The sequence below is a fragment of the Phalacrocorax aristotelis genome, chromosome 1, assembly GCF_949628215.1.
Source record: "Phalacrocorax aristotelis chromosome 1, bGulAri2.1, whole genome shotgun sequence".
In the NCBI taxonomy this organism is placed as follows: Eukaryota; Metazoa; Chordata; class Aves; order Suliformes; family Phalacrocoracidae; genus Phalacrocorax; species Phalacrocorax aristotelis.
The window spans coordinates 130,361,655-130,383,461 of record NC_134276.1 but is presented as its reverse complement, the minus strand read 5'-3'; the positions used below and the strand labels follow the sequence as shown (position 1 = coordinate 130,383,461).

Here is a 21,807-nt window from a genome sequence, read left to right as displayed (position 1 = left end):
CCAGACTGCAGGAGATGAAGGGCTGGCGTGGGTGTCTTAACCTGTCTGTGCTTAACCAGCCTTCTTGGAAGCAGGGTCACAAGGGGTGTTTGAGGAACAAGAAGGAGGATAAATGTGGTCCCACTGAAGAGATTTTGCAAAAGGCTGCATAAAATGAATTTTTTCTTTCTATGGGAGTTAAAGCTAGGGGAACAAAAGTGGGAGAGCCAGATGTGAGCTGGTCTGTGGCAGCATCCCGACCCTCCTTCTCTTCCTTCGTCTCTCCCAGGAATTGCTCCTGAGCCCTCTACACCTCCATCTGGGGGGCCATGGGCACTTAGATACATGAAGAGATCCCAAGTCTCCATGGCAATCGTTGCATGTAACATGGTGTTTGTAATTGCAGGATACGTAGCCCTGGTTTATTGGAAAGGATTTACAGTGTGGGGAAATGCTGCCTTTTGTCTTCCAGCTGCCCATTGAGATAACAGCACAGCTAATGACGGATATTAGCTCCAAAACACTGCGGGGCTTGGTTCTGGAGGGGGCTGCTCCCTCTCTGAAACACGACTAAAGCTGTCGCATGTTAGGAGCTGTTGTTCTGTTCGTCCCTAGCCTAATGCAGTCAAGAGAAAATCCCTTCTACTTTCTGTCTCCATCCCTAATCTTGCATGTCACGTCTTGTTGTACAGAGGATTCTTTTTCCCTGGAAGGAACAGGAATTTGGCGGTCATGACTTATTGCCCTGATTATAATCTTGGCTAAGCTTGCACTGTAGCAAAAATATTAAATTCTGGTTTGAAACTTTTCCTTGCCCTCCTCTGGCCACAAAATGATGTTAAACTATATATTTTCACCCCTGATTTGGCCTGTCCCCCAGATTTCTACTGCAATGGAAGATTTTTGGATCCCATGCTTCTTTAAAAGTATTGTTGGTAACAATCAAAATGGAGATTACTTTTATAAAAGAGCTTTTTTTTATTAAGACATCTGTTACTGCTATCTATTTTCCTCCCTTATGCTGGGCAGGATGAAGGAATGAAATGCCAGGGAGCAAAATGTGCTGTTTAAACTAAAGTATAGAATTCATATGCTTTACGTTAAAGCATAGAATTTATTCATATGCCAACATGAATAAATAGGTATCAATTAGCCATTAATACAGTCAGCCTTGACATTAGGAAAAGGCTTATAACTGTAAGAGGGTTTTGAGACCAGGCTTTCAGTGGATATGAGACAGGCAAAACATAGTCTTTTAATCAGTACCATGTAAATGAAGTTGTACGCAGAGAGGGCACTGGTAGTGTGGAGATGGACTTGGTGGCTCAAGGGGTGCTTCCCAGCCCTGGATGCTTCCTACATGAGTGATCCCATTGGGAGCTTTGCAGTGAGTCAGTCACTCAAAGGCATTTGTGATGGAGAGTGTTGCTGGAGGGCAGTGGGACTAGTGTCTTGGGAAGGGGGGCAAGGAGAGTCATCTGGACAGGCAGGGAGTGGGGAGACAGAACTTGGTGGGGAGGCGGGACATGATCAGACCTGTCTCTCTCTGGGTTGCGTTTCACTAGTGAGTCCTGCCATTCAGGTCTTGTGACGATCTTTCCGCAGTCTCCAGGGAGACCCCTGAACAACAAACAAGGTTAAAGCTTTTATTTCTGACCTTTTGAGAGAATGCGGGCATGATGTCCAAGTGATCGTTGCTTAAAAAAAAAAAGGAGGGAGATGAAGTTTAAGTTTCCTTTTGACCAAAAGAGCTAAAACCCAAATGCTTATTCTAAAGCATTAGAAGAAAACATGACTGATCAAATGCCCTTGAGAAAACTGAAGGCTTACATCAATACAAAGTTACAGGAGTTAAATTCAGTCAAGAGCGGGGAAAAAGCAGTCTTCAGTTTGACAGTACAGAGCAAGGAGAGCTGCTGGCAGCTGGAGGAAGTTCAGCACTAACGAGCAGAAGGTCTGGCACCCAGGAGAGAAATTAAACAGCCAGTGGACAGCAGGAGAGGTTGTGTAGTAGAGACACACTCCAGAGGACCGAGTTTATTACCTGGAGCGTCTTAGTTGAAAACACCATGCTGCAGTGGTGGTGTGAAGGGAACACAACACATTTCCCCTCTGGGCTGGTGCCTTTGCTCCTACTTAGGGCTCCCTTGTCCAGGCCAAGGCTGTGGGTGCCAGGGGGACCTGAGGCTCAGCAGTGCTGGGATTCAGCGACAGCTGCACCAGCCACAGCTCCTACAGCAGCCATGGGTTATGCTGGTGATCAGGTGGGTGACACAAAGCCACCTTTTCTTGCACTGTGATTTCTATGAGGTGGTGTGGAAGGGTGCTGTTTGACTGTCCATGTGGTGTGAAACAAGAATGATAATTGTCTCGGGGAGGCATGGGGGAAAGGACCCATCTAAAGAGGATACCCAGAATGAGACCCTTCTTTATCTTCCTTTACTGGCTGTAATCTGTGTTGTGTGCATATGGCAGTTGTGCAATTAATACAATTACAGAGAAAGTACATGCCATTAATTCAGCCCACCTCTGAGTCATGACAGTGGAGGGAAATAGGGGAGTACTTGCCTCAAAACATATGATACACACAAACTTCAAGGACATTGCTTTTCAGGGTATTCACAACAGGAGCAGGCCAGCTCCAGCAACAGGAGCTCCATTGCACAAAGAAATAGGCAGATTGGCCAGCTAAGGGAGTCCCACAGTTTTCTAAATCATCCCTGCCCCAAGTCTGATGGCATGCCTCTGGTTTGCTGGCACAAAGTAATGAGGACATCAAGATTCCCCCAAGACAGGGGAAGTTTCACCCCTCTTTTCAATGAGGCCAAGATTTTTCCCTTTGGATCCAGCTGGTTTAGTGGGAGGGGTGGTGGTGTTGTGTGTTTATAATTCCTTTTCTTGGTGTATGAGGGAGTGAGGGCTGCAGCCGCCAGCCAGGCTCTGAGCTTATCTCTGTCAGCAGCCTGTGCCACAGGCTGGTGTGATCTTCAAGAGCTGCCTTAGGCTCTCCTGAGCTATGCCAGCTTCACCCTGCCAGAGGGAAGGGGTGGGTCTGGAGGGGTGCAGGGAGGCCCCTTTTCTTGCTGGTTATGAGGGTTGAGGCTGAGCTTCTGCACTGTTTTAAGTAGGAACCACTGGTGGGGACAGTATGTTGGCCTGAAATCCTGCCAGACCGCTGGCAGCCTCTCCCTTTAACACCACGACGGGGCTGAGCTGCATGCCAAGACCGCAAGTGAGCTTCCCTCCGGTGTTTGGGGCTGGGCGTCTGGTTTGGCTTGTGCCAGAGCTGGGCAGGGGAGATGGGGTGTGTGCAGATGTCTGCATTGCAGCCCCCCCAAGCTCCTGCTGGCTGTTCCAGTGTTGCGCAAATCCTGAAGCTGCTGTCCAAGACCTCAAGTGCTCTTTGGGTTTCCTCCCTATAGCACACGTCAGCCAGAGGTAGGCAGTGATACTTCATGTGCTCGGTCTGTGACCTGCTCTGGGACCATTGGGGACAAAAGAGATGAGAAACACATGTTGGCATTAAGCAGGTTTGTGTGCTGATAGGATCATACCCTCTATATTTTGCGCAGTGTCTCCTTAAGGCTGTTGTATGCCTTAGGTGAAGCAGGGGAACTGCCTCATTTTCTGCTGTGCTGGTTGGGGGCCCCGAGGGGTCATGGCTGGCCCCCAAAGCAGAGGGTTTGTGCCAGGATCTTGCAGCAAACCTGGTGAGTGTGGGTTTGCCAGCCAGCAGAGTGGCAGCCCTCTCTCCAGGCTGGGAGGCAGCTCCTCCTCCCCGGCAGTGTGCCCGAAGCTGCTTCGAGGAAAGCCTGCGAGCCAGGAATGTGTAAGGATGCCGGCGTCTGTGCACGCTCATGGCCTTTCATCTCTGAAACGTGGCCCGGCCAGGCCACAGAAAGCAAAACATCCTGGGAAGAGCTCAAGAAGTATTAGAGAATCGTTCGTGCTTTTGGAGGCAATTCAAGCAGTGATCCCTCTTCTAGGAATGTGGGCTGTGGGAGGTGTGGGGAGCCTCAGGGTCACTAGCAGGGCTCAGAGCCCCCTCCTTCTAGCCCAGGGCAGTACTGAAGTTCATAGCAAGTCCATAACGCCTTGTGGCTGTCTCTAGAGCAGTGAGTAAAGAGACAGGCAAGTGCTTGGGTCTTTGTCATTGCATCTGGCTGGCACTGGTTGCCCTTACCGGTTTGGGGCCAGAAATTCAAAGGCCCTGTTTTTGAGTGACTGCAGTGATGGGCTTGGTTCCTTTATGTCTCTGCAAGTTGAATTACCTCTAGGTGTATGTACAGGCAATGACAGCAAGGCTCTTGAAACATCCCGTCAGGGAACGAGAACTGGGAAGGACCCAGGCACCCGCTCCCCAGCCACAGGCAGTGCCATATTGTCTTTGCATGAGTCCTGGGTGCTCTCTGCTTCCCAAGGACAGCCTGAGTATCTCTGTATCACTCCATACTGTGGGTATCGGCCTCCCATTTGAGCTTCTGCATACACACCTCCTGATGCCCATTAGCTTGCGGCTGGGTTTGGCTGGTGCCAGCAAGGGGAATGGTGCTCCTCTTTGCTGGGAACTGTGGCACTCCCTGCGTGCCTCAGCCAGGAGGCAGGTGTGTAGGCTCCTTGATGTCTGAGGGATGGGAAGCAATGGGATGGGACTGAGCATTTGAGGAGGGAGCAGGGCAGGGATGGAGAAGGGTGTTTGCAGCTCCAGTACGATTTGGACTGGGAGCTGCCTGGTTAAGTCAGTGCTGTTTGCTTTACTGGAGTGACTTAGAGGAGAGGATGCTTTCCCTGAAGCAACATCTATCTGGGTTATCATAACCACCAAATGGAGCTGCGGCTTTATTTTTCTGTTAGTTTGTTTGTTAAAGTCAAGCCATGGGAGTCATCATCAAAAGTCTTCCCAACTAGACAGGAAAAAATTTCATGATTGCAGAGAGAGGGGGAGCGACATGTCTGCAACAGTTCTTCGTTATTTCCAGACACAGTCATGAGGAGCCAGATGGAAGGAGATGAAAGAATGAAAAGAATAGGTTGCTTTAGACACCAAATAACCATGTTTTAAGAATAAAGCCATGGGAATAATTTTTTTTTAATTCCCTAGCTGAATCAGAGAGTCAAACCAAAAATTTCATTGCAGGTCAGCTGAAATTCGTTTGTTATTCTCAACAGAAAAAAAGGACTGACCAAACAAAAAGTTGCTAAGTTTATCAAAACATGTTTTTATTTTGCTCACTTTGACCTTTAAGTTTACATACAACACTTCATGAAATATATTTAAAAATAAAAAAGGGAAAATAGTTCACTTCATCTTAGAAATAATTTTGGAATCAAAGCTGTTCCCCGAGCTAGGCACAAATTTCCAAATAGTTTTGGTCAACCTCAGATTGCATTTTTTAGTCAATTAGCTCTCTGTCTGAAAAATGTTACCCAGCTTTATTTAGGAATTGGGGGGGGGCGGGGGGGAAGACTTCTCTTCTTTTCTAATCACAGAATTGCCTTTAGGCTGCAAATGCTGGTGAGACTGTGCTGACAGCCTGGCACGGAGGCCATGGTGTGATAAAGAGAATGCTGCCCTGGGAGAAGGTGGGGTGACTGAGTCTGCTTCTTTGAGACTATAGGCGTGGGTATGGAGCATCCCACTCCTAATGAGCACAGCAGAGGTTATTCACTACTCAATTAGGTTTACACTTCATTTTATATGCTGCTCTGCTGCTGTGAGAGGGAACACAGTTGTAACAGGTATATCATGAGAGCAACAGATTGTAAGCTAACAGGTCAGGGAGGTGTTGAGGAAATACCATCCATCTTCCTCACTGATAGCCCACACAGCATAGTTTATCTCCTGTTCCCCTTCTGTTTATGCTGGGTTAAATCAGGAATGAGACGGGATGGAGCAGTGTAAGCACAAGCAACTTGCCTAAGAAAAAGCCTCGGTGTTTGGCCAAGCACCTTGAGCAAAAGTGGGTTCAGCACAAGCCACAGGGAGCAGTGCAGGGGCAAAGAGGCTGTGGGCGGCTGTGACCCTGAAAGCCTGGTGCGATTCCCGTCCATGGGAAGGCTGGAAACCCTCGGACTTTGGAAGTTTTCTTCTTTCCTCCAGGCTGTGGCAGTTACCATAGTGACTGGATTTTATAGTGTATTTCATAGCGATGCTACCAATTTTCTCATGGCCTTCTCACCTTATCAAAGCTTCCCCATGGCTGCCTCAGTGAAGTCAGAGAGATGTACAGTGCTTTCCCTGTTGCAGAGGGAAGCAGGATAGGTGTGAAATGGTGTTAGCTCTGCACAGGGACAGTTTGAGGTGCTGGTGCCTGGGCTGGATGCTTTCAGGGGTATAACAGGGGCGGCAGGAGTTGAAAAGAAGTAGCTGGTCATAACTGAAGGGTCACAGTTCCGCTTGCTCTAGGTCCCAGATGGCCCAACACCGCTACTCTCTGGTCCTGATGTGAGGCTGCAGGGTAACTGCCTTTGCAGTTTAATGGGATTTGCTTGTTGCTGGTGTGATGTTTCTGAGAGAAGGGGAAAAAGACATGCATATCTATCCTTGTAGTTTGTATGCTTGTGCAGCCCTCCCTGTGTTCCTCTCACAGCAAGGACTTTCACTTAGTTTTTACAGCAGTGTATTTCCTCTCCTCTTTGCAGTACAAATGAGTAGGCACACACACTCTTCTGCCAGTTGTCAGGTCTTCAGTAGTAAAAGCTGAGGTTACAAGAACCTAGAGAGTTTTCTTTGCATCTGCCCACCTCCTGAAATCCTAGTTTGCATTTTGAGGGTTGTAATGTGATAAAGCTTTGGCAGACTTGCCTTCAGCTCCCTCTGGCAACATGGACGCAGTTTAACCTTTGATGGAGCTGGGCCTTTTTGGTAGATATACCACTGATAAGGAGACTCCAGGTTAGTTCCCCAGCCTTCCCAAACTTCTCCCCTCTTGCAGGTTTGTTTTACCTGGCTTGTATCTTTAGCTTTTTCCCACTAGTCTGATAATTATTCCTGACTATATGGTTTCAGGAAGGGGATGCTCTGTCAAGACCACGGGTCAAGAAAAGTTGTCTAGACAAAATAGTGCCTAGTAATGGGATTTATTCTGACCCTTCCTCACTGTTCCCACTGTGTAAAGGGGATCTCACGACCTTCCATGTGTTAAAGAAGCTTCAAAGGAGAGCAACTACTGTGGCAGAGAGCACTGTCCCCTGGGGACTCGTTCTTGCGCAGCAGTCTCCAGCAGAGCCATTGAGCGAAGCAGCCCTGAAGCTGCTCTGCATTAACAAGGAGCTGAGCAAGTCCTTGAACAAGGCTAGAAGATGGGAAGTGCAAAACTGGCTTATTTCCAATTCTGTTCTCACTCTCCCTCCCACACTGAAGTTGACTCAGTGCTTCCCTCCAATCGCACATTGATTTTTAAAATTTTTTTTTTCCCATTGCTTTTTTGCAATGTGCTGTGGTAGAAGGTGGGTAAAGAAGGACCAAGGCACAGAGCTTGCCAGAGGGATCATCAAATCCATTGCATTAGCGATGGGAACAAAACTACTGAGGTCTCTTGCGCAAAAGGCCGTAGGCTGCTGGTAAACCTCAGCATTTCTTGCGCTCCATGTTCCTCTTGTGTATCCAGTTACTGGAAGAGGTGAGGAGATGCCATGGGGCTATAAATCCTAACTTGCCTCCAATGGCTCAGCTTGCTCTTCCCTTCATTGGAGCTACGTCATGGCTGAGAAATGTGCCAGATTTGGATCCCATTCAGAAATAAATCATCCCAGCGGGCCAGAAAAAGAGGCAACAAAACTTACTGGCGGCACCAGTAAAATCTGAAAGACTTCTGAGTGTGGGAAATTAGGGGGACAAGGGGTGAAAAAAGAGGGGCTGCCATGACACAGAAAGAGTTGTGGGTCACCAGATTTAGGGGTTGAAAGGGAACATTTGAGGTTGTATATGGCACAAAAACAGTCTCAGGTTGGAGGGGGTCGCTGCTGAGTGAGTGCACCCCAATATGGGGCAGATGACCTCAGGGCTGTGGTGCTGGGCTCCATGGACTTGGACTTCTTCCATCCTGCAGGGGAAGGAGCATGCCTTTGGGAAAATGCCGGCTAGCAGATAAACCTTCCTTTTACTGCTGAGCCTGGATGTGCTTGGAGAAGGAAAGAGCATGGTGGGGTCTGTATTTAATAACTTGGAGGAGTCTCTGATCCACAGCTCTGCTGGGGTCTGGAGGCCAGGACAGTGCTCCACCTCTACCTGCCTGCTCTGAGGGGGAACTCCTCCTCCTCATTCTCCTCCTTCACACCCTCCTGTCAGGAAGGACTTCCTCTGACTACTCCTAAGGTGCTGTGACTTGTCTCATGTGCAACCCATATACAGAATGGGCCCCTCCTGTTGAAATTCAGGAGTCAATGCTGGTCTTGTGTTTGTTTTTATGTTTTAAACATAACAGGATGGAGAATTGCAGTTCCCAGAAGCCCAGCCATGGCAAAACGGAGCCTGGCCCAGGGTACTCAGGGTCTGGGAAGGATGCTCGTGCCCCAACAGGGAGTATGACTTGTGTGTCAGATTGCAAAGTGGTCCTGGCCCTGGACCAGGGAGCAAAGGGAGCTGAGCTGCTGCCTTCTGGTTGTTCTCGAACAAGTCCCCCTCCCTTGAGCCTTTCTTCTTCCAGTCTGTAACACAAGGAGGATGATACCAATCTCATCCCACAGGTCCTGTGGGACTAACTTCATTTAGGACATTTCATGTTCACTGAGATCCTTCCCTGTGCACGAGGGTTATTTTCTTATCCAAATACAGAGTGATTAACTTGATTCCTCCCCCTGAGAACTCTGTTGCAGCAGCAGCACTTCCTCTCCTCACGTGGGACTGACTGCCCTGCTCACAGCTGAAGCCTCTCTGGCTGTCTTGGCATGTGCAGATCAGTCTCTGATCTCCTGCCTCCATGTCTTGCTGGGAGCCAGCGCTAGCAAGAAAGTTCCTGGTGGCTATGGAGGAACTGGCAGATTCACCACATGATGTGGCAGGAGGAAATCCAGCCCCTTCTTCCAGAAGTGCTGCAGGGATGGGTGGAAGGAAGGGTGCTAAGAGACAGTGCAGTTTTGGGCCATTAAATTTCTGAGGCCATGAGTGTAAGGCAGGTTTTAGGGCAAGCGTCAGTGAGGCTGCAGCAGGGAGACTGCTGCCAGACACAAGCTCCCTTCCTTCTAGCAGCCATTTTCCAGACTTGTTTGCGGTAGAGATTTCCTCTTCCCCAGACTCTCATGTCATTGTTCCCCTTATGGGGCCTCAACGGTCGTTGCCTTGTGGTGGAAAATATGAGGTTGTGGGGGCCAGAGCAGAGACATTCCTTCTAGTTTAAAAGGAAAAACAGTTCTTGCACAGTGGAGTCCCCGAGAGAGGTGTGCCTGGCTCTGTAACTGTTAGCAGCATCGTGCTGTAAGAGAAATCAGCTGTTTGGCAGATGCCTTTCTCCTCTTGATTAGGTTGTGGGGAAAAAAGCCTTCTTCCTCCCAATTTGTTTCCTTTCCTTGCAGGCAGCAGCTCCTGCCTGCTTGCTGTGGGACATGAGAAAGCCATGGCTGGTGTGTTAGGGCTGCAGTCCCTGTTGGAGGCCAGGCCATATACCCGCTTGGGGTCAGTGGGGTGGTAGAGCTCTCTGTATCCACCCCACCAACCTCTGCAAGGAAATACTCTCAAGGTAGTCTTCTTATAGCAGTAGTAGCATCAGACATCTTCATCTCCTTGACAGAGCCACGAATAAATACCCACCAGCAGGCTCCCATGGGCAATGTTGTTTTTCCATGGCTTATACAGAGGTCACTGACCTGATGGGCCACTCTCATCACAGAGGTCAGTGAGAGCCTCGCTGCTCTCCTGCTTGATGCTCGGATATGATGGACACGGTTGGTTCCTGGATCACTGAGCAGCCAGCAAGGCAGGAAGGGTCACACACAAATGGGTGAGGTACAGGTTTTGCAGAGAGGGAACCTCCTGCTGAGCTCTGGGAGCTGCAGGTCCCTTCCTCTCTTGCCTGCTTGTCTCTGAATCCAAGTTTTCTGGGAGCACACCCTGATGCCCAGCATGGGCAGGGATGTATGCTCTGGCTTGTATCCCATTAGCAAAAGTCAGCTGTCATTAAATATTCATCTATTAAGCATTCAAAAGCCTTTAAGGGCTTGCATTTTGTTGTGTGGTAAGCCAGTCCTGGATGTCAGCTAAGAATAAGAAGAGACAGAGGGAGAGACTTGGGAAGGGGGGTAGTGACTGTGGACTGGATCGGGACATGTGCTCCTCTATGGCAGGCATCCCACAGGGAGTGCAGCAGCTCCCTGCACTCTGTCTGGATGGCTGTTTGCAGCCCTGAATTGCAGCTCACTGAAATACCTGTGCGGTGGAAGCTCTGAGGGATGAATGAAATCAGGAGAGAGATGGGGTCTGTCCTCCAACACAGGTAGAATGCTGGGGAAGGGAGCACAAGGGTCAGCATAGGGGAGACTGAAGGGGGTCTGCAGTTGGGGGCAGGGGTGAGGGTATGCCCCTAGGGCTGCAAGCGGCAGTGGTGTTGAGTCTGTCGAGATGAGAGGCTGAGCCAGAGGGGTGTTTCGTGGGGCTCTGGGAAGGAATTACATATAGCCTGGTTCCCTAAGGAGCAAAGCTATGTCAGCAGGCTGGCTGTGCCTGCCTGCCTGTTTCTCGCCTCCAGTGAGTCTTGAATCTATCAGCCTGTTTCCGCCACAGCTGATAAAGTGGTGGAGGCCTCCGAGATAATGGGATCCAGCTGGTTTTGTGACTCTAGGTGACTGGCTTAATGAGAGGGGCCTGTGAAGACCCCCTCTGAGGAAGGAGTCCATACACTGCCCTGTAAATAGCTGACAGACAAGCCATACAGAGAGAGCTGTTGGAAACTGGGTTTCATTAGTTCTGCTGCTTGCAGGATGGCTTTCGGATTTGGGGGAGGAAGAATCCTGAAGTTTTAATGGCACTGGATCCTTTTGCATCCAGCACAGACCTCATGTTGAAACTCTTCGTATAGGATATTGTCAATAACGGGGATGTTGCCAAATGTGTCTGTTCACAGGGCACTGGAGAATCCAGCACTGGTCCAGGCTTTGCCTCACATACGTCTTTTCTTTTCCTTTTTAACTAACTAGCTTGGGGACAGCCTGTTTTCAAGCCTTCTGAGCTGCCCATCGATACCTTTGCTGGCCTGAGTAGCAGGACATGTACCATGTGCCTCCTGGAGGCAAGGGGAAGGGGACCTCGTTTGTGTGGGGTGGCTCCAGAGGATGCCACTTTGGGACTGGGTAACACCAGAACTGAGGAAGGGTGCTGCTGGTGACCCTACACCTGTGGTTCAGCAACCTCTGATGGCAGGTTTCCTTCCAGAGTGGATGATATGGATCACTTCACAGCCCACTGTGCCATCCTAATAGCAATGATGTCCTGGGAGGTAGGTTTTATTGGAGAGCTGAACTGGGAATCAGACGTGGTTCAATTCCCCACACACTGGGTTTATCTCCGTCTTATCTTTGACAACTGAAAAACAAACCTTCCAAGTCGGACTTAAAGGTAATTTGTGTGGGGTTTCTGCCAGAGTCTGCAGATGTCCCGAGGCAATAGCCCTAAGGAAGAGGGATTGCAATGTTTGCCGTACCTACCTATTTATGGCAAACCCAGCGTCAGGGCTGCCTCTTGTTTCCCGCTAATCTGCTCATTTTACGCTGCTGCCAAATTTCCACCCCGTCACACCAGAGTGTTAGAGGATCCAGGGAGCTGCCGCAGGAATTAGGTCAGGTTTGCGGGGAGGGGCGGGTGCTTTGCTTGTTAGTCACGACCCAGAACAACGAGACAAATGGCGGGAGGTGACAGGCTGCCTGCCCGTGCATGCCCTCCAGCAAATGCGGGATCTGCTCTCCCTCAACTCTGCAGGAGGGCGTACTGCTGAAAGAGCTGGGTTGCCTGGAGGCACACTTGGGTAATGGGTTGAAATGCACAAGCCAAAAGCGTTCTCAGTGCCATGGCTGTACAGGAGTTGCTGAGTTTTCCTTACCACCCCAAGCTGCTCTGCTGCCCAGCCCTCTCTTTGGATATCACAGCACAACACAGCGCTTCTCCCTCCCAGCCCCACTACAGGGGAGAAGGGAAGTTTGGGAGTCAGGAGGCATGGCTTCTTGTCTTAGCTTTCTGTATCATTGACCTAGGACCTTCTGTCTCCAAATCTTTTGGCACTGATGGGAAAACATTGCCAAGACAACAGTTGAACAAAGCGTTAGATTTTGTGGCTGGATGTTGAGTTGGTTTAGAAATTGTGCAGGCAGTGCTGCTTACAGGTGGCACCTTAGTGCATTCGCAGACCCCTTATTATCCCTACTCCTGTGGTAGTCATGGCAGGGAACAGGCAAAAGGGATGTGGACAGGAAGGTGCAGGAAAGGCTGGTTTGAAATACATAGCTGCAAAGCTTGTTTCTCCCTGTCTGTGTGGAGGGAATCTATTGTGAATTGTGTATCTGGTTTATCTGGTTGTCTCTGAAAACTTCCTCCCAGTTTTTGCTGCTGCCTTTTCTAAGGTGTGATAACCTGTACAAGTCCTGCACCCTAGACATCACTTTGGTGCTCTTTTAGTTTTGCCTTATCTGTGTGGTATAATGGGATTGCCTCCCAGAGGAGCTTTCAGTGCTACAGTTCTAGAGCACTTCGATTTCCTTGCGCATCAGGCAGGGCAAAAATGCAAAGCCTTGATTTTACAGCAAACAGCACAGAGCATTATATGAGGGGTCAAGTAATTTTACGGATTATCACAGACTGATGCCAGAAGAGGAAAAAGACCTGCAGTTGATGCTGACAGCAGAAAAGCTTTTTACTCGTGTCAGTGGGAGCAAGACAGCAGGTAGTATTTCTCCAGTGCAGTGTGGGCTGCTGAGAAAACAGACTTTTGAGATCTCCCATGGGGAGATTTTGTATGGAAGGATGTGCAGAAAGCAAAAAGCAATCTGAGGGATTGTTTTCAAGCATGTTAACTCCCTGCCTCATAGCAAGGTGGTCTCCCCACTGGTTTCCCAGAGCGTGCGTAATGGCAGAAATCCCTACTACTCCCTTTGGGCAGTGGGGCACCGTGGACATGCAGCTGCTTGCATAGGTCTTCTCTGCAGGTGGAAGCTTGTTCTTCCTTACATAGGTGTTTTGTCACTGAGTTGTTAATGGCTTCATCTTTCACAGGCTGTTGAGGAAGGTCCCCATTTCCACCAAGTGACACCAGTCAGTCGTGGCTCAGCATTGGTGAGGGGAGGGAGTGGCCAAGGGAGAGCTGCAGTGAGCAGGCTCCATTGCAAGGCCAAGGAGCCACGATGCCTCTTTTCCTTCCTGTGTGCGGTCACTCATTTATCTTGCTGCAGACACCACACTGTTTTCATGCAGTCCCACCAGTGCAGAGCAGGCACGGCCACTGGTAGGACCATGGGACCCCGTGCAAACCCGCACGTGGCACTGTGTGTTGGCTCATCGAACCATGCTCGGTCCTGGACATCCAGGCTCAGGCAGTGGCTCAGAGATGCTCGCGGCATCTGCGCTTACGCTGTATTGGGGGTCTGACTCCTTCGCGCTGGCTGCTGCTAGAGATGAGAAACAGTCCTTCCCGCCACCTAATTTTAGCGCTCTGCGTTGAGGCCCTGCATTGCTGGTTGCCATGGAGATCCCTCACTGCCGGCACTGCTGCTGGCTTTCTTGCCTGCGGGTGCCTTGGAAATGTCTCTTTTCCTCCTTGCTCCCCAGGAAGCAACTGCTGAGGCAGAAGCATTGCATGTTGCTTGCTGCACTGTCAGTTCAGGTTATCTGCTTGGTGCTCGTCTATTTGTTTGCATGCAAGAACCCTGCATCCATGGGCTTACACTTCCCAGCCTCCCGAAAGAGGCATGCGTTTCCATCCCCAGTTCGGCAGACAGTCTGGGCTATGCGTATGTGATGCTGCCCAGCTGCTCTGAGTTTCTGGCCCGCGAGCTGTAGCAGTTGGCTCTCTCCATGGTCTTTGGCCAAGAAGATGTCTGAGGAGGTTGTGCCCCTGTGGAGGCCGTGCGGTGAAGAGTCAGGAGTGCCCCTGTGCCGTGGTGGATGCTCGGAGTCCAGACACTCCTGCCCTGGCTTCTGCTGCTGCTTTTACACCTTCCCACTTGCTCTCTGGGCAGCAAAGGAGTAATTAAAAGCATTGCTGAAACAGAGAGAGTTTAGGCATCTCACCCGAGGCAGAAGAGAGGAACAGCCTTGTCACGGCTTGCAGTGTAAATGCCACCGTGCAGCAATTAATAACAATTCTCTGCCCTTTCCCTTGCGCCTGCCCAAGCACACTGTGCATAGGGATGAGTGACACTTCCCAAGCCCACAGTGACAGAAAAGGCAATGGCAGTTCACAGGGAGGAAGCAGTGTAAAAAAAGTGTGATTCCAGCCCCAAATCCTGCAATTAATTTAAGGACAATGGCATTTAAACACATAATACATTGTGGAGTTTTTTGGGGGCTGGTTGTTTTTTATTTTGTGACCTGTCATTTAAACTTTTGCCACTCACATTTTCAAGCTTTTACATGGTAGGTGCAAGGACGAGCTATTTAATATGGAAGTGGCAGCTGCCATCCCTGCTTACTCACTTGACTCCAGCAGATGGAGCTTTAAAAAGAACAAACATGACATGGTCCAAGGTAAGATCAGAATATTTGTCACAAGAAACTAGTTGGGCTGGTAGCATCTGTGAGGTCACCAGAGAATCAGGAGTGAGGATTATAAAGCCTCACTTGCAGACCCCCACCAAACTCGTCCATTCATCCACAGCTGTCTCCATTACACCCCCAGTTATCCACAGGAGACTCATTTGCTGGGAAGGTGGCCGGGAGCTGCTAGAGGTTGCTCCCATCCTGCGGTATGCTGTGAACCACCTCAGAGCCATGTGGCCACCCCAGGCAGTAGCGGTGGCAACTGCTGAATTCATCTGTGTGCTGGCTGGCGGAGGAAAGTGTTTTCTGGCTCTCGGAAGAGGCGAAGGCAGGATCTGCAGCAGAGGCTGCTAATGCCTGGCAGAGGAGCACACCTTGACCTGCGAAGCAGCTGCAGTGGGTCTGGTTGCAGGTGCAAGGTGGGTAGACGTAGGGTAGGAGAGGTGATGTCTGGTGAAGGAAGGAGGTGAGGGTCTTGGGGATTTTGGGAGGGGGGCATTTGAGTAGAAGAGGCCCTGGTTTTTAGGTTGTCAGTGGAGAAAATACGGTTTGTGGGGGTGAGCATAAGGATGGGAGGCATAGGGGGCTGAGTTACTGCTCTGGGAACTAGGGTGGAAGCTGAGAGCTGCTTTCACTAAAGGTGGAGCCAGCATCCTGCCATGGCCACTGCTGGCAGGAGGGAGGGTGGGCAAGCTAAGCCTAAGAAACCCTGTGCCAGAGTGAGAGGGTGGGCAGGCAGGCAGAGTAGAATCATAGAATGGTTTGGGTTGGAAGGTACCTTTAGAGGTCATCTAGGCTAACCCCCCTGCAGTGAGCAGGGACATCTTCAACTAGACCAGGTTGCTCAGAGCCCTGTCCTACCTGACCTTGAATGTTTCCAGGGATGAGGCATCTACCACCTCTCTGGGCAACCTGTTCCAGTGTTTCATCACCCTCGTAGTAAAAAATTTCTTCCTTATATCCAGTCTAAATCTACCCTCCCTTAGCTTAAAACCATTACCCCTTGTCCTGTCACAAGAGACCTTGCGAAAGAGATTGTCCCCATCCTTCCTATAGTCCCTGTTTAAGTACTGAAAGGAAAAGAGGATCTTGATTCCTTTCTTTCTCTGGAAAATCCCTGGAGTGGAGACAGCTGTGCCAGGATGTGGCATCCAGCTCCAATCCACTGTCCATCTCGGACAGCTTAGAACAACAAAGAAGCAACCACCAAACCATCTTGCTTTGATTAAGAACAATCAGAATAACATGGCTCTCTAGCCTGACAGGAGACAGGTTGTCCTCAGAGGCTGTTCTGGCAGTGTCACCCTGCCAGCATCCCCATGCTGGGTCCCATGGGAGAGCTGCAGGATGGCTACTGAGCTCTGGCGCTACAGGGGAGGGAGCTGTGGCCAGGACAGCTGTGTCAGTGAGCTGGCAAGGGGAGAGGAGTCTTCCAACAAGAGCTCAGTGTCTGCGGATGCCTGCCGAAGCCAGCTGTGGTGGCAGCAGTGCCATCTCAGCCCAGGAGGCAAGAGCCAGGTTTGGCTTCAGTGGGCACGACAAGGAGCCTGCTGCTGGCAGTCCTGTTGGGCTGTGGGTAAGGAGAGGCAGAGTACTGCCATCTATTGCCAGGCACCTGGATTACAGACCTTGGTGGGTGGCAGTTCAAAGCCGTATCTATTTTTTTTCTTGGTTTTTTTTTCTGGTCTTTGGTTTGGTGAAGAGGTGGGCACGTTGTTTTGAAACTCTTTAAATAGATTAGCACTTAGGTGCCTACAGTGCATTTTAGGTGTGGGAGTGCACTACAAGACTCCAGCCTGGGAGAATTTGGTTTCCCTTTGTGCTTTTTGCCAAATGAGTTGTTCTTCCTTTCCTGTCCTAAGTTGCATGGGGTTGCTTTGTGTGGTGAAGCAGTCGTGTTGCTCCGTCCCACCCCAGAAGTGCCTAGATCATTTACTCCAGCCCTCCACCAGAAGGCAACTGAGGAGAGGTGGATGCAGCAGAAGGGGCAGAGTGTCTTTCATAGCTCAGAAACAACATGTGAAAGGAGGACAAAGGGGCAGAGGGAGGATAACAGACTGTCTTCATGGGGTGAGGAGGCCTGGGACATGGTGTGCATTTCTGAGCCAAGACTGGTGTATCTGAACAGTACATTTTTATTTTGCAGGATAAGCAGTGAGACAGGAACATTTGCAGAGGGTAGGAAAGGTGTTTGTCACTATGCGAACCTGGAGGGAATCCTGCAATGCTTTGAAAAGACCTCCTTAGGCTTGATGACTGTACAGTAGGCCAGCAGACAAAGTATTCTGAAGACCAGGGCAAGGTCATTCAGAAAATGATCTGGCTGTCACTGCGGGCTGTTCTGTAGAGACAACAACTCACTGTGAAATTGCGGTTTAAAAGCAAAACGAAAAAAAGAAAAATAGGATAAAGAAGCAATAGGAGAAAAGAACTGTGCTCAGCATTTGTTGTTAAATGTATCAATAATGCTTGCTCTTCAGGCAAATTCTGCTCCTTTTTGATCTCCTGTTTTCAAAAGTATATGATGGAGGTACAAAGATATACCAAAAATGAGCAGAGGTTAAGAATAATACTCAGTTGAGAAGGTAAAAAAACTTTGACTCTTCTTTCTAATACACAATGTGATCAACTACTGATTATTTTACATTCCTCAATCTTCTGTCTCTAATACAAAACTGTTGAGGAAGCCAGTTGGCTAGCCTGAACCAGATACTTAACTTGCAGGTGTAAAATGTTAGATGAAATGAGCATCACAAAGGAAATTAATGACAAAGCAGGGAACTAAACCAGGATCTCCAAAGTCTGAACCCCTGGAACGGTCTTCTCTTTTAAAAGTGGAAGAAGAAAAAAAAAAAAGACATTAAACCAATAAAAGTAAATAAGTAAATGGTGGTTTTCTTGAAAACATGATTAACCTGTCGAAATCTTCTCTGAGAGCTGTCACCAGTTTGGGAATGCAGTGGGACTCAAAAAAGCCCAAAGGATCCAGCAGTTATGTGAACAACAAGAATACTTGTGATGACTGGTTAGGAGAAAACCGTAAAGCATATAAATTGTGCTGGAGGGCATAAGTCGACGGCTGGCTGTCAGGGACCAGGAAGAAATTTTCTCTGTGAGAAGGTTACTGTATAATTATCTATGACAGTGTTTCTTCCTTTGAAGTGTTTAATCTTGACAAGTGGAGGCAAGATAATGGGTCATGTAGTTCTGTGAAGTTTTTTTGTGGCAGGGGCATTATCTGGTGCCTGGTGGCGAATTTTTTCTGCCTGTTTGGTATCGCACCTTTCTCCAGGGTTACGTTCACCACCTTCTTAAATGTCTCAAGCAAAGACATTTCTGCTCCCTACCCTCCATGAAAATAATTTTAAAGATGGCAGTCCTTGATATGAGTGAATTATTCTTGCCATATGTGCTAGACTTTCCCTTGCTCATGTTTGCTCCAGTTCTAGGTGATTTTCTGGGAATGAAGGAAGCCCTCTGTTGCTGGGGCTGTAGCCCTCGCTCTTGTGTGTGCTCCTGCTCCTGTGTCTCAGCTGTCCACCTATTGCAGTCCTGTCTCTCTTGTTCTGTAATCTGTGCCTTACCACCTTAGCGCTCTTACGTCCAGTCTAGAAGTTAAATATGTTATTTTTTTTAAAGCTGCGTTGCTGTTCTTCTGGGTAACTTGATGTGTTTTGTGTCTTTTACTTTGTATCTTTCAGGAAGAGCCAAGGAGCAAATCCAAGATCTGTGCCAATGTTTTCTGCGGAGCTGGGCGGGAGTGCGCAGTGACAGAGAAGGGAGAGCCAACCTGCCTCTGCATTGAGGTAGGAGAGCGGCACAGCTTCTGCATCTGGGGTGGGCGTCACCACCACTCCACCACCACCCCCGTCTGGGTTTTGGTTGCTGGAAGGATCCCGTGATGGGATGAGGCTATAGCTGTTCAGGAGCAGCTGCAAATTCACAGAGGCTCTTCAAACAGCAGGGCCTTTCCCAGTGTGGTGTGAGTGGAGAGCCACAAAGGGTAGTTACTGTCTGGGGCTTGCAGCTGTGCTACTCGCACGACTGCCTAGGGTCTTTACATGCACAGGAGGCTTGGCTGGAGGTCTTCTTGCTGGGAAAGCCCAGTAGGGTATTGGTATGCAGCTGCCCTTGGAGGGCACTATAGGGAGTGGTCTGCAAGCTCCAAGACAGCCTGCCTTCGCTGGTGCCTTGCTTGAGGAGGTTACAAGCACCCTACTAAAAATCAGCTTTTGTAAAATGGAAATAATTGTGGTAGAGTGCTGTAAGGATAAATAGCTCTGTCCAGCAGGGAGCTGGAGGTGATTACAAGAGCCTTTCCCTGCTGTAGAGACACAGGGTCTTTCTGCTCTGCTCTGCCCAAGCTTTCAAACCGTTCCTGCCTGGCTCCTGGGAATGGGTGTGAGGCTCTGTTCCCACTTCCCTAAGAGCCTGCAGCTCTGATGCAGCCAGCCTCTGGGCACTGGAGAGTGAAAAGCCCTGTTAGCAGGAAGAGAGTCTGTCATTCTGGGTAGGCCTGGTCAGACTGAAAGCAGCACAAGAAAGAAGCCCATAGCCTAGACAGTGGCACTGGTGAACTCTCCCTCTGCTGTAGGATGTGCTGTTTGCTCATGGCTGATGGGTTATTCTACATTCAGTTGCAGAAAGGTGGAGCAGAGTCTACAAAGAGATGCAACAGAGCTGAGCAAGCGGAGGTGCACAGAACAGATTGGCAGAAACACCTGGACAGGCACATCCAGAGCAGCACTTGCAAGATTACACTCATTATTTATGCTGGGCACTGATTTCTTTGCTGGGCTCTGCTTTCAGGAAGGCTCCTGTAGTGGTGGTGACGGATGCTGGGATAAAGTGAAGCCTTTGAACCCACACCCACAAGCTCCTGTAGTGGTGGTGACGGATGCTGGGATAAAGTGAAGCCTTTGAACCCACACCCACAAGCTTCTCTGGGTTTTTTGAGGTGGTGATGGGAGTGTTCAGCCTGCTGCAAACACTTGGGCCACGGGGCTGTGCCCAGGGCTTCTGTTTTGTTGGGCTGGGACTCGCCTGCCTCCCTCTAGCTGTCCCAAAGAGGCAGGTAAAATGTTGTCTTCTCTGGCTCTCTCACAGCAATGCAAACCTCACAAAAGGCCTGTGTGTGGTAGCAATGGCAAGACGTACCTGAACCACTGTGAGCTGCACCGTGATGCCTGCCTCACTGGCTCCAAGATCCAGGTGGATTACGACGGCCACTGTAAAGGTAACCCTGTGTCAGGGACCGATGAGGGTTGGCTGCCCTCTAAGGGAGGGAGAGCCGAGAGCCAAGCGTAATAACGAGGCCAGGCAGGGGTCGCGCTGGCCAGCACCCTGTACTACAGTTGCGGAGAGGAGTAAACAGGGCAAGCCTGGGAACAATAGAAAGGTTCAACCAAGAGTCCAGATCACCAGGCAAGTTTGCAGTGATGAAGTAGGCCTGAAGTCAAGTCATGAAATCAGGTCAGCATCAGTTCTGGTGATGGTAACCAGGATCAGGCACAGGCCAATAACTGCCAGATGAGTCCATAGTGATGCAGTCTGTAACAGGTCTGAGATCAAGATGGGGAAGATAGTCACCAGGTCAGGGCCTAGATCAACAGGGTCTATGGCAGGTACAGGAATGGTTGCAACAGAGGTGGAGACAGGCATAACTGCCACATAATCCCAGGCAAAGACTAGGGGCTGAGACATCAGCTGCAATGGAGCTCCTGGGCTCATGGGTAGAGAGTGTGAATGGAGGCCCTAGTGAGCTTGGCATGGCCGTAAGGGCCACAATAGTACACTCAGGTCCCTGACGCCTTGTCTGTGGTGGGATGTTGGAGCTGTTGTCTCCCTGGGTTGCTGGGAGGGGGGTGCTCTGGAGAGCAGGGCAACTTCTTGTTCCTGCCTGCCTCACTCTGAGCTCATGGATTCAGCCAGGCAGGTGTCTCAATCTACCTGCTAGGGAAAGGTCAGACTCTTGGGATAAACCCCCAAAGCCCATACCACCATCCATGTTCATGAGTGACCTCAAGAACTTGAGGAGTGAGGATTTTGCCTAAACGGTGGGGCTGTTTAACTCAGCCCCGCACCAGCCACACAGTAAGAAAGTGTTTCCGTATGTTCAGACAGAATATTGTGTTTAAATATGTGCCCGCTGCCTCTTGCCCTGTTACTGGATACCACAGAGAAGAGTCTGGCTCAGTCTTCTTCATTCTCTCCCATCAGATTTATAAACATTGATGAAATTGGCCCTGAGCCTTCTCTTCTTCAGGCTAAACAGTCATCAGTCTCTCCTTGGGGTGACAGATATTACAGTCCCATAATCATATATGTGGCCCTCATGTTTCCAAAGACTCCCAGGTTCCTCTGCTCTTGCCCAAGCGGCTCCCAGGGTGGGAAGAGGTTTGTATTACTTCATGTTGCATCAGAAATGTCCTCTTCTGTTTTTCCATTAACAGAGAAAAAATCTGAGAATCCAGCTGCAAGTCCAGGTAAGAAGTCATCCCCTTTCTGGCTGGGGCCTCTATATGAATTTGGGAAAAGAGATGAGGAGCAAGGTTTTCTGGGGGAATCGCACAGCTCTTTGTAAAAATTTTACCTCTGCACTGGCTGTAGCAGAGTCTGAGTTGATAAATCAGCTGCAATATGATTGCTCAGCTCTTTACTCCTGGGTAACCTTTCAGAGTTCATACATCTCCTGGGCTCTTCACTGTGCTGGGATGTCTCCAGGACTCTGACAAGGTGCAATGAAACCCAGTTTGCCTCTAGAGACACAAGTTGTGTTCATCACCCAGACTGAGGGAAGAGACACCCTTTTGCGTAGTTCATTGGGGATCTAAGACACAATAACCATGGAGCTATGTCCCCAACTCCAAGAGCACCCTTTTGAAAGGAGACTTTGCTTCAGGAGTGATTAACTGATGGGCGCAGGGGCAGAGAGGCAGCACTATGTAATGAATGGGGCATTGTCAAGGGAGTCAGGAGGTGGAGCTGAACCACCTCTCCCATTGGTCAACAAGTCTTTTTGATTCCCTGTGCCTGGTTTCTCCCCTTATGCATTGCCGTGTATACTTAGACTATGGATTATGGGGCTATGGCCTGTTCTTCATCAGGGGACCCCTTTCCTACCCATGTCTTCCAAGTGCTGGAGCTGTAGT

The 21,807-nt window shown here is 49.6% G+C and overlaps 1 protein-coding gene across 1 annotated transcript in view; it reads left to right on the top strand.

The window, feature by feature from the left end:
* Positions 1-21,807, top strand: part of FSTL1 (follistatin like 1) — a 56,327-nt gene that overhangs the window by 22,948 nt on the left and 11,572 nt on the right. Inside the window, exons 3-5 of the mRNA XM_075107248.1 lie at positions 18,358-18,462; positions 19,763-19,892; positions 21,109-21,141. Coding sequence (XP_074963349.1) covers positions 18,358-18,462; positions 19,763-19,892; positions 21,109-21,141 — 268 coding nt within the window. The remainder of the gene's footprint in view (positions 1-18,357; positions 18,463-19,762; positions 19,893-21,108; positions 21,142-21,807) is intronic.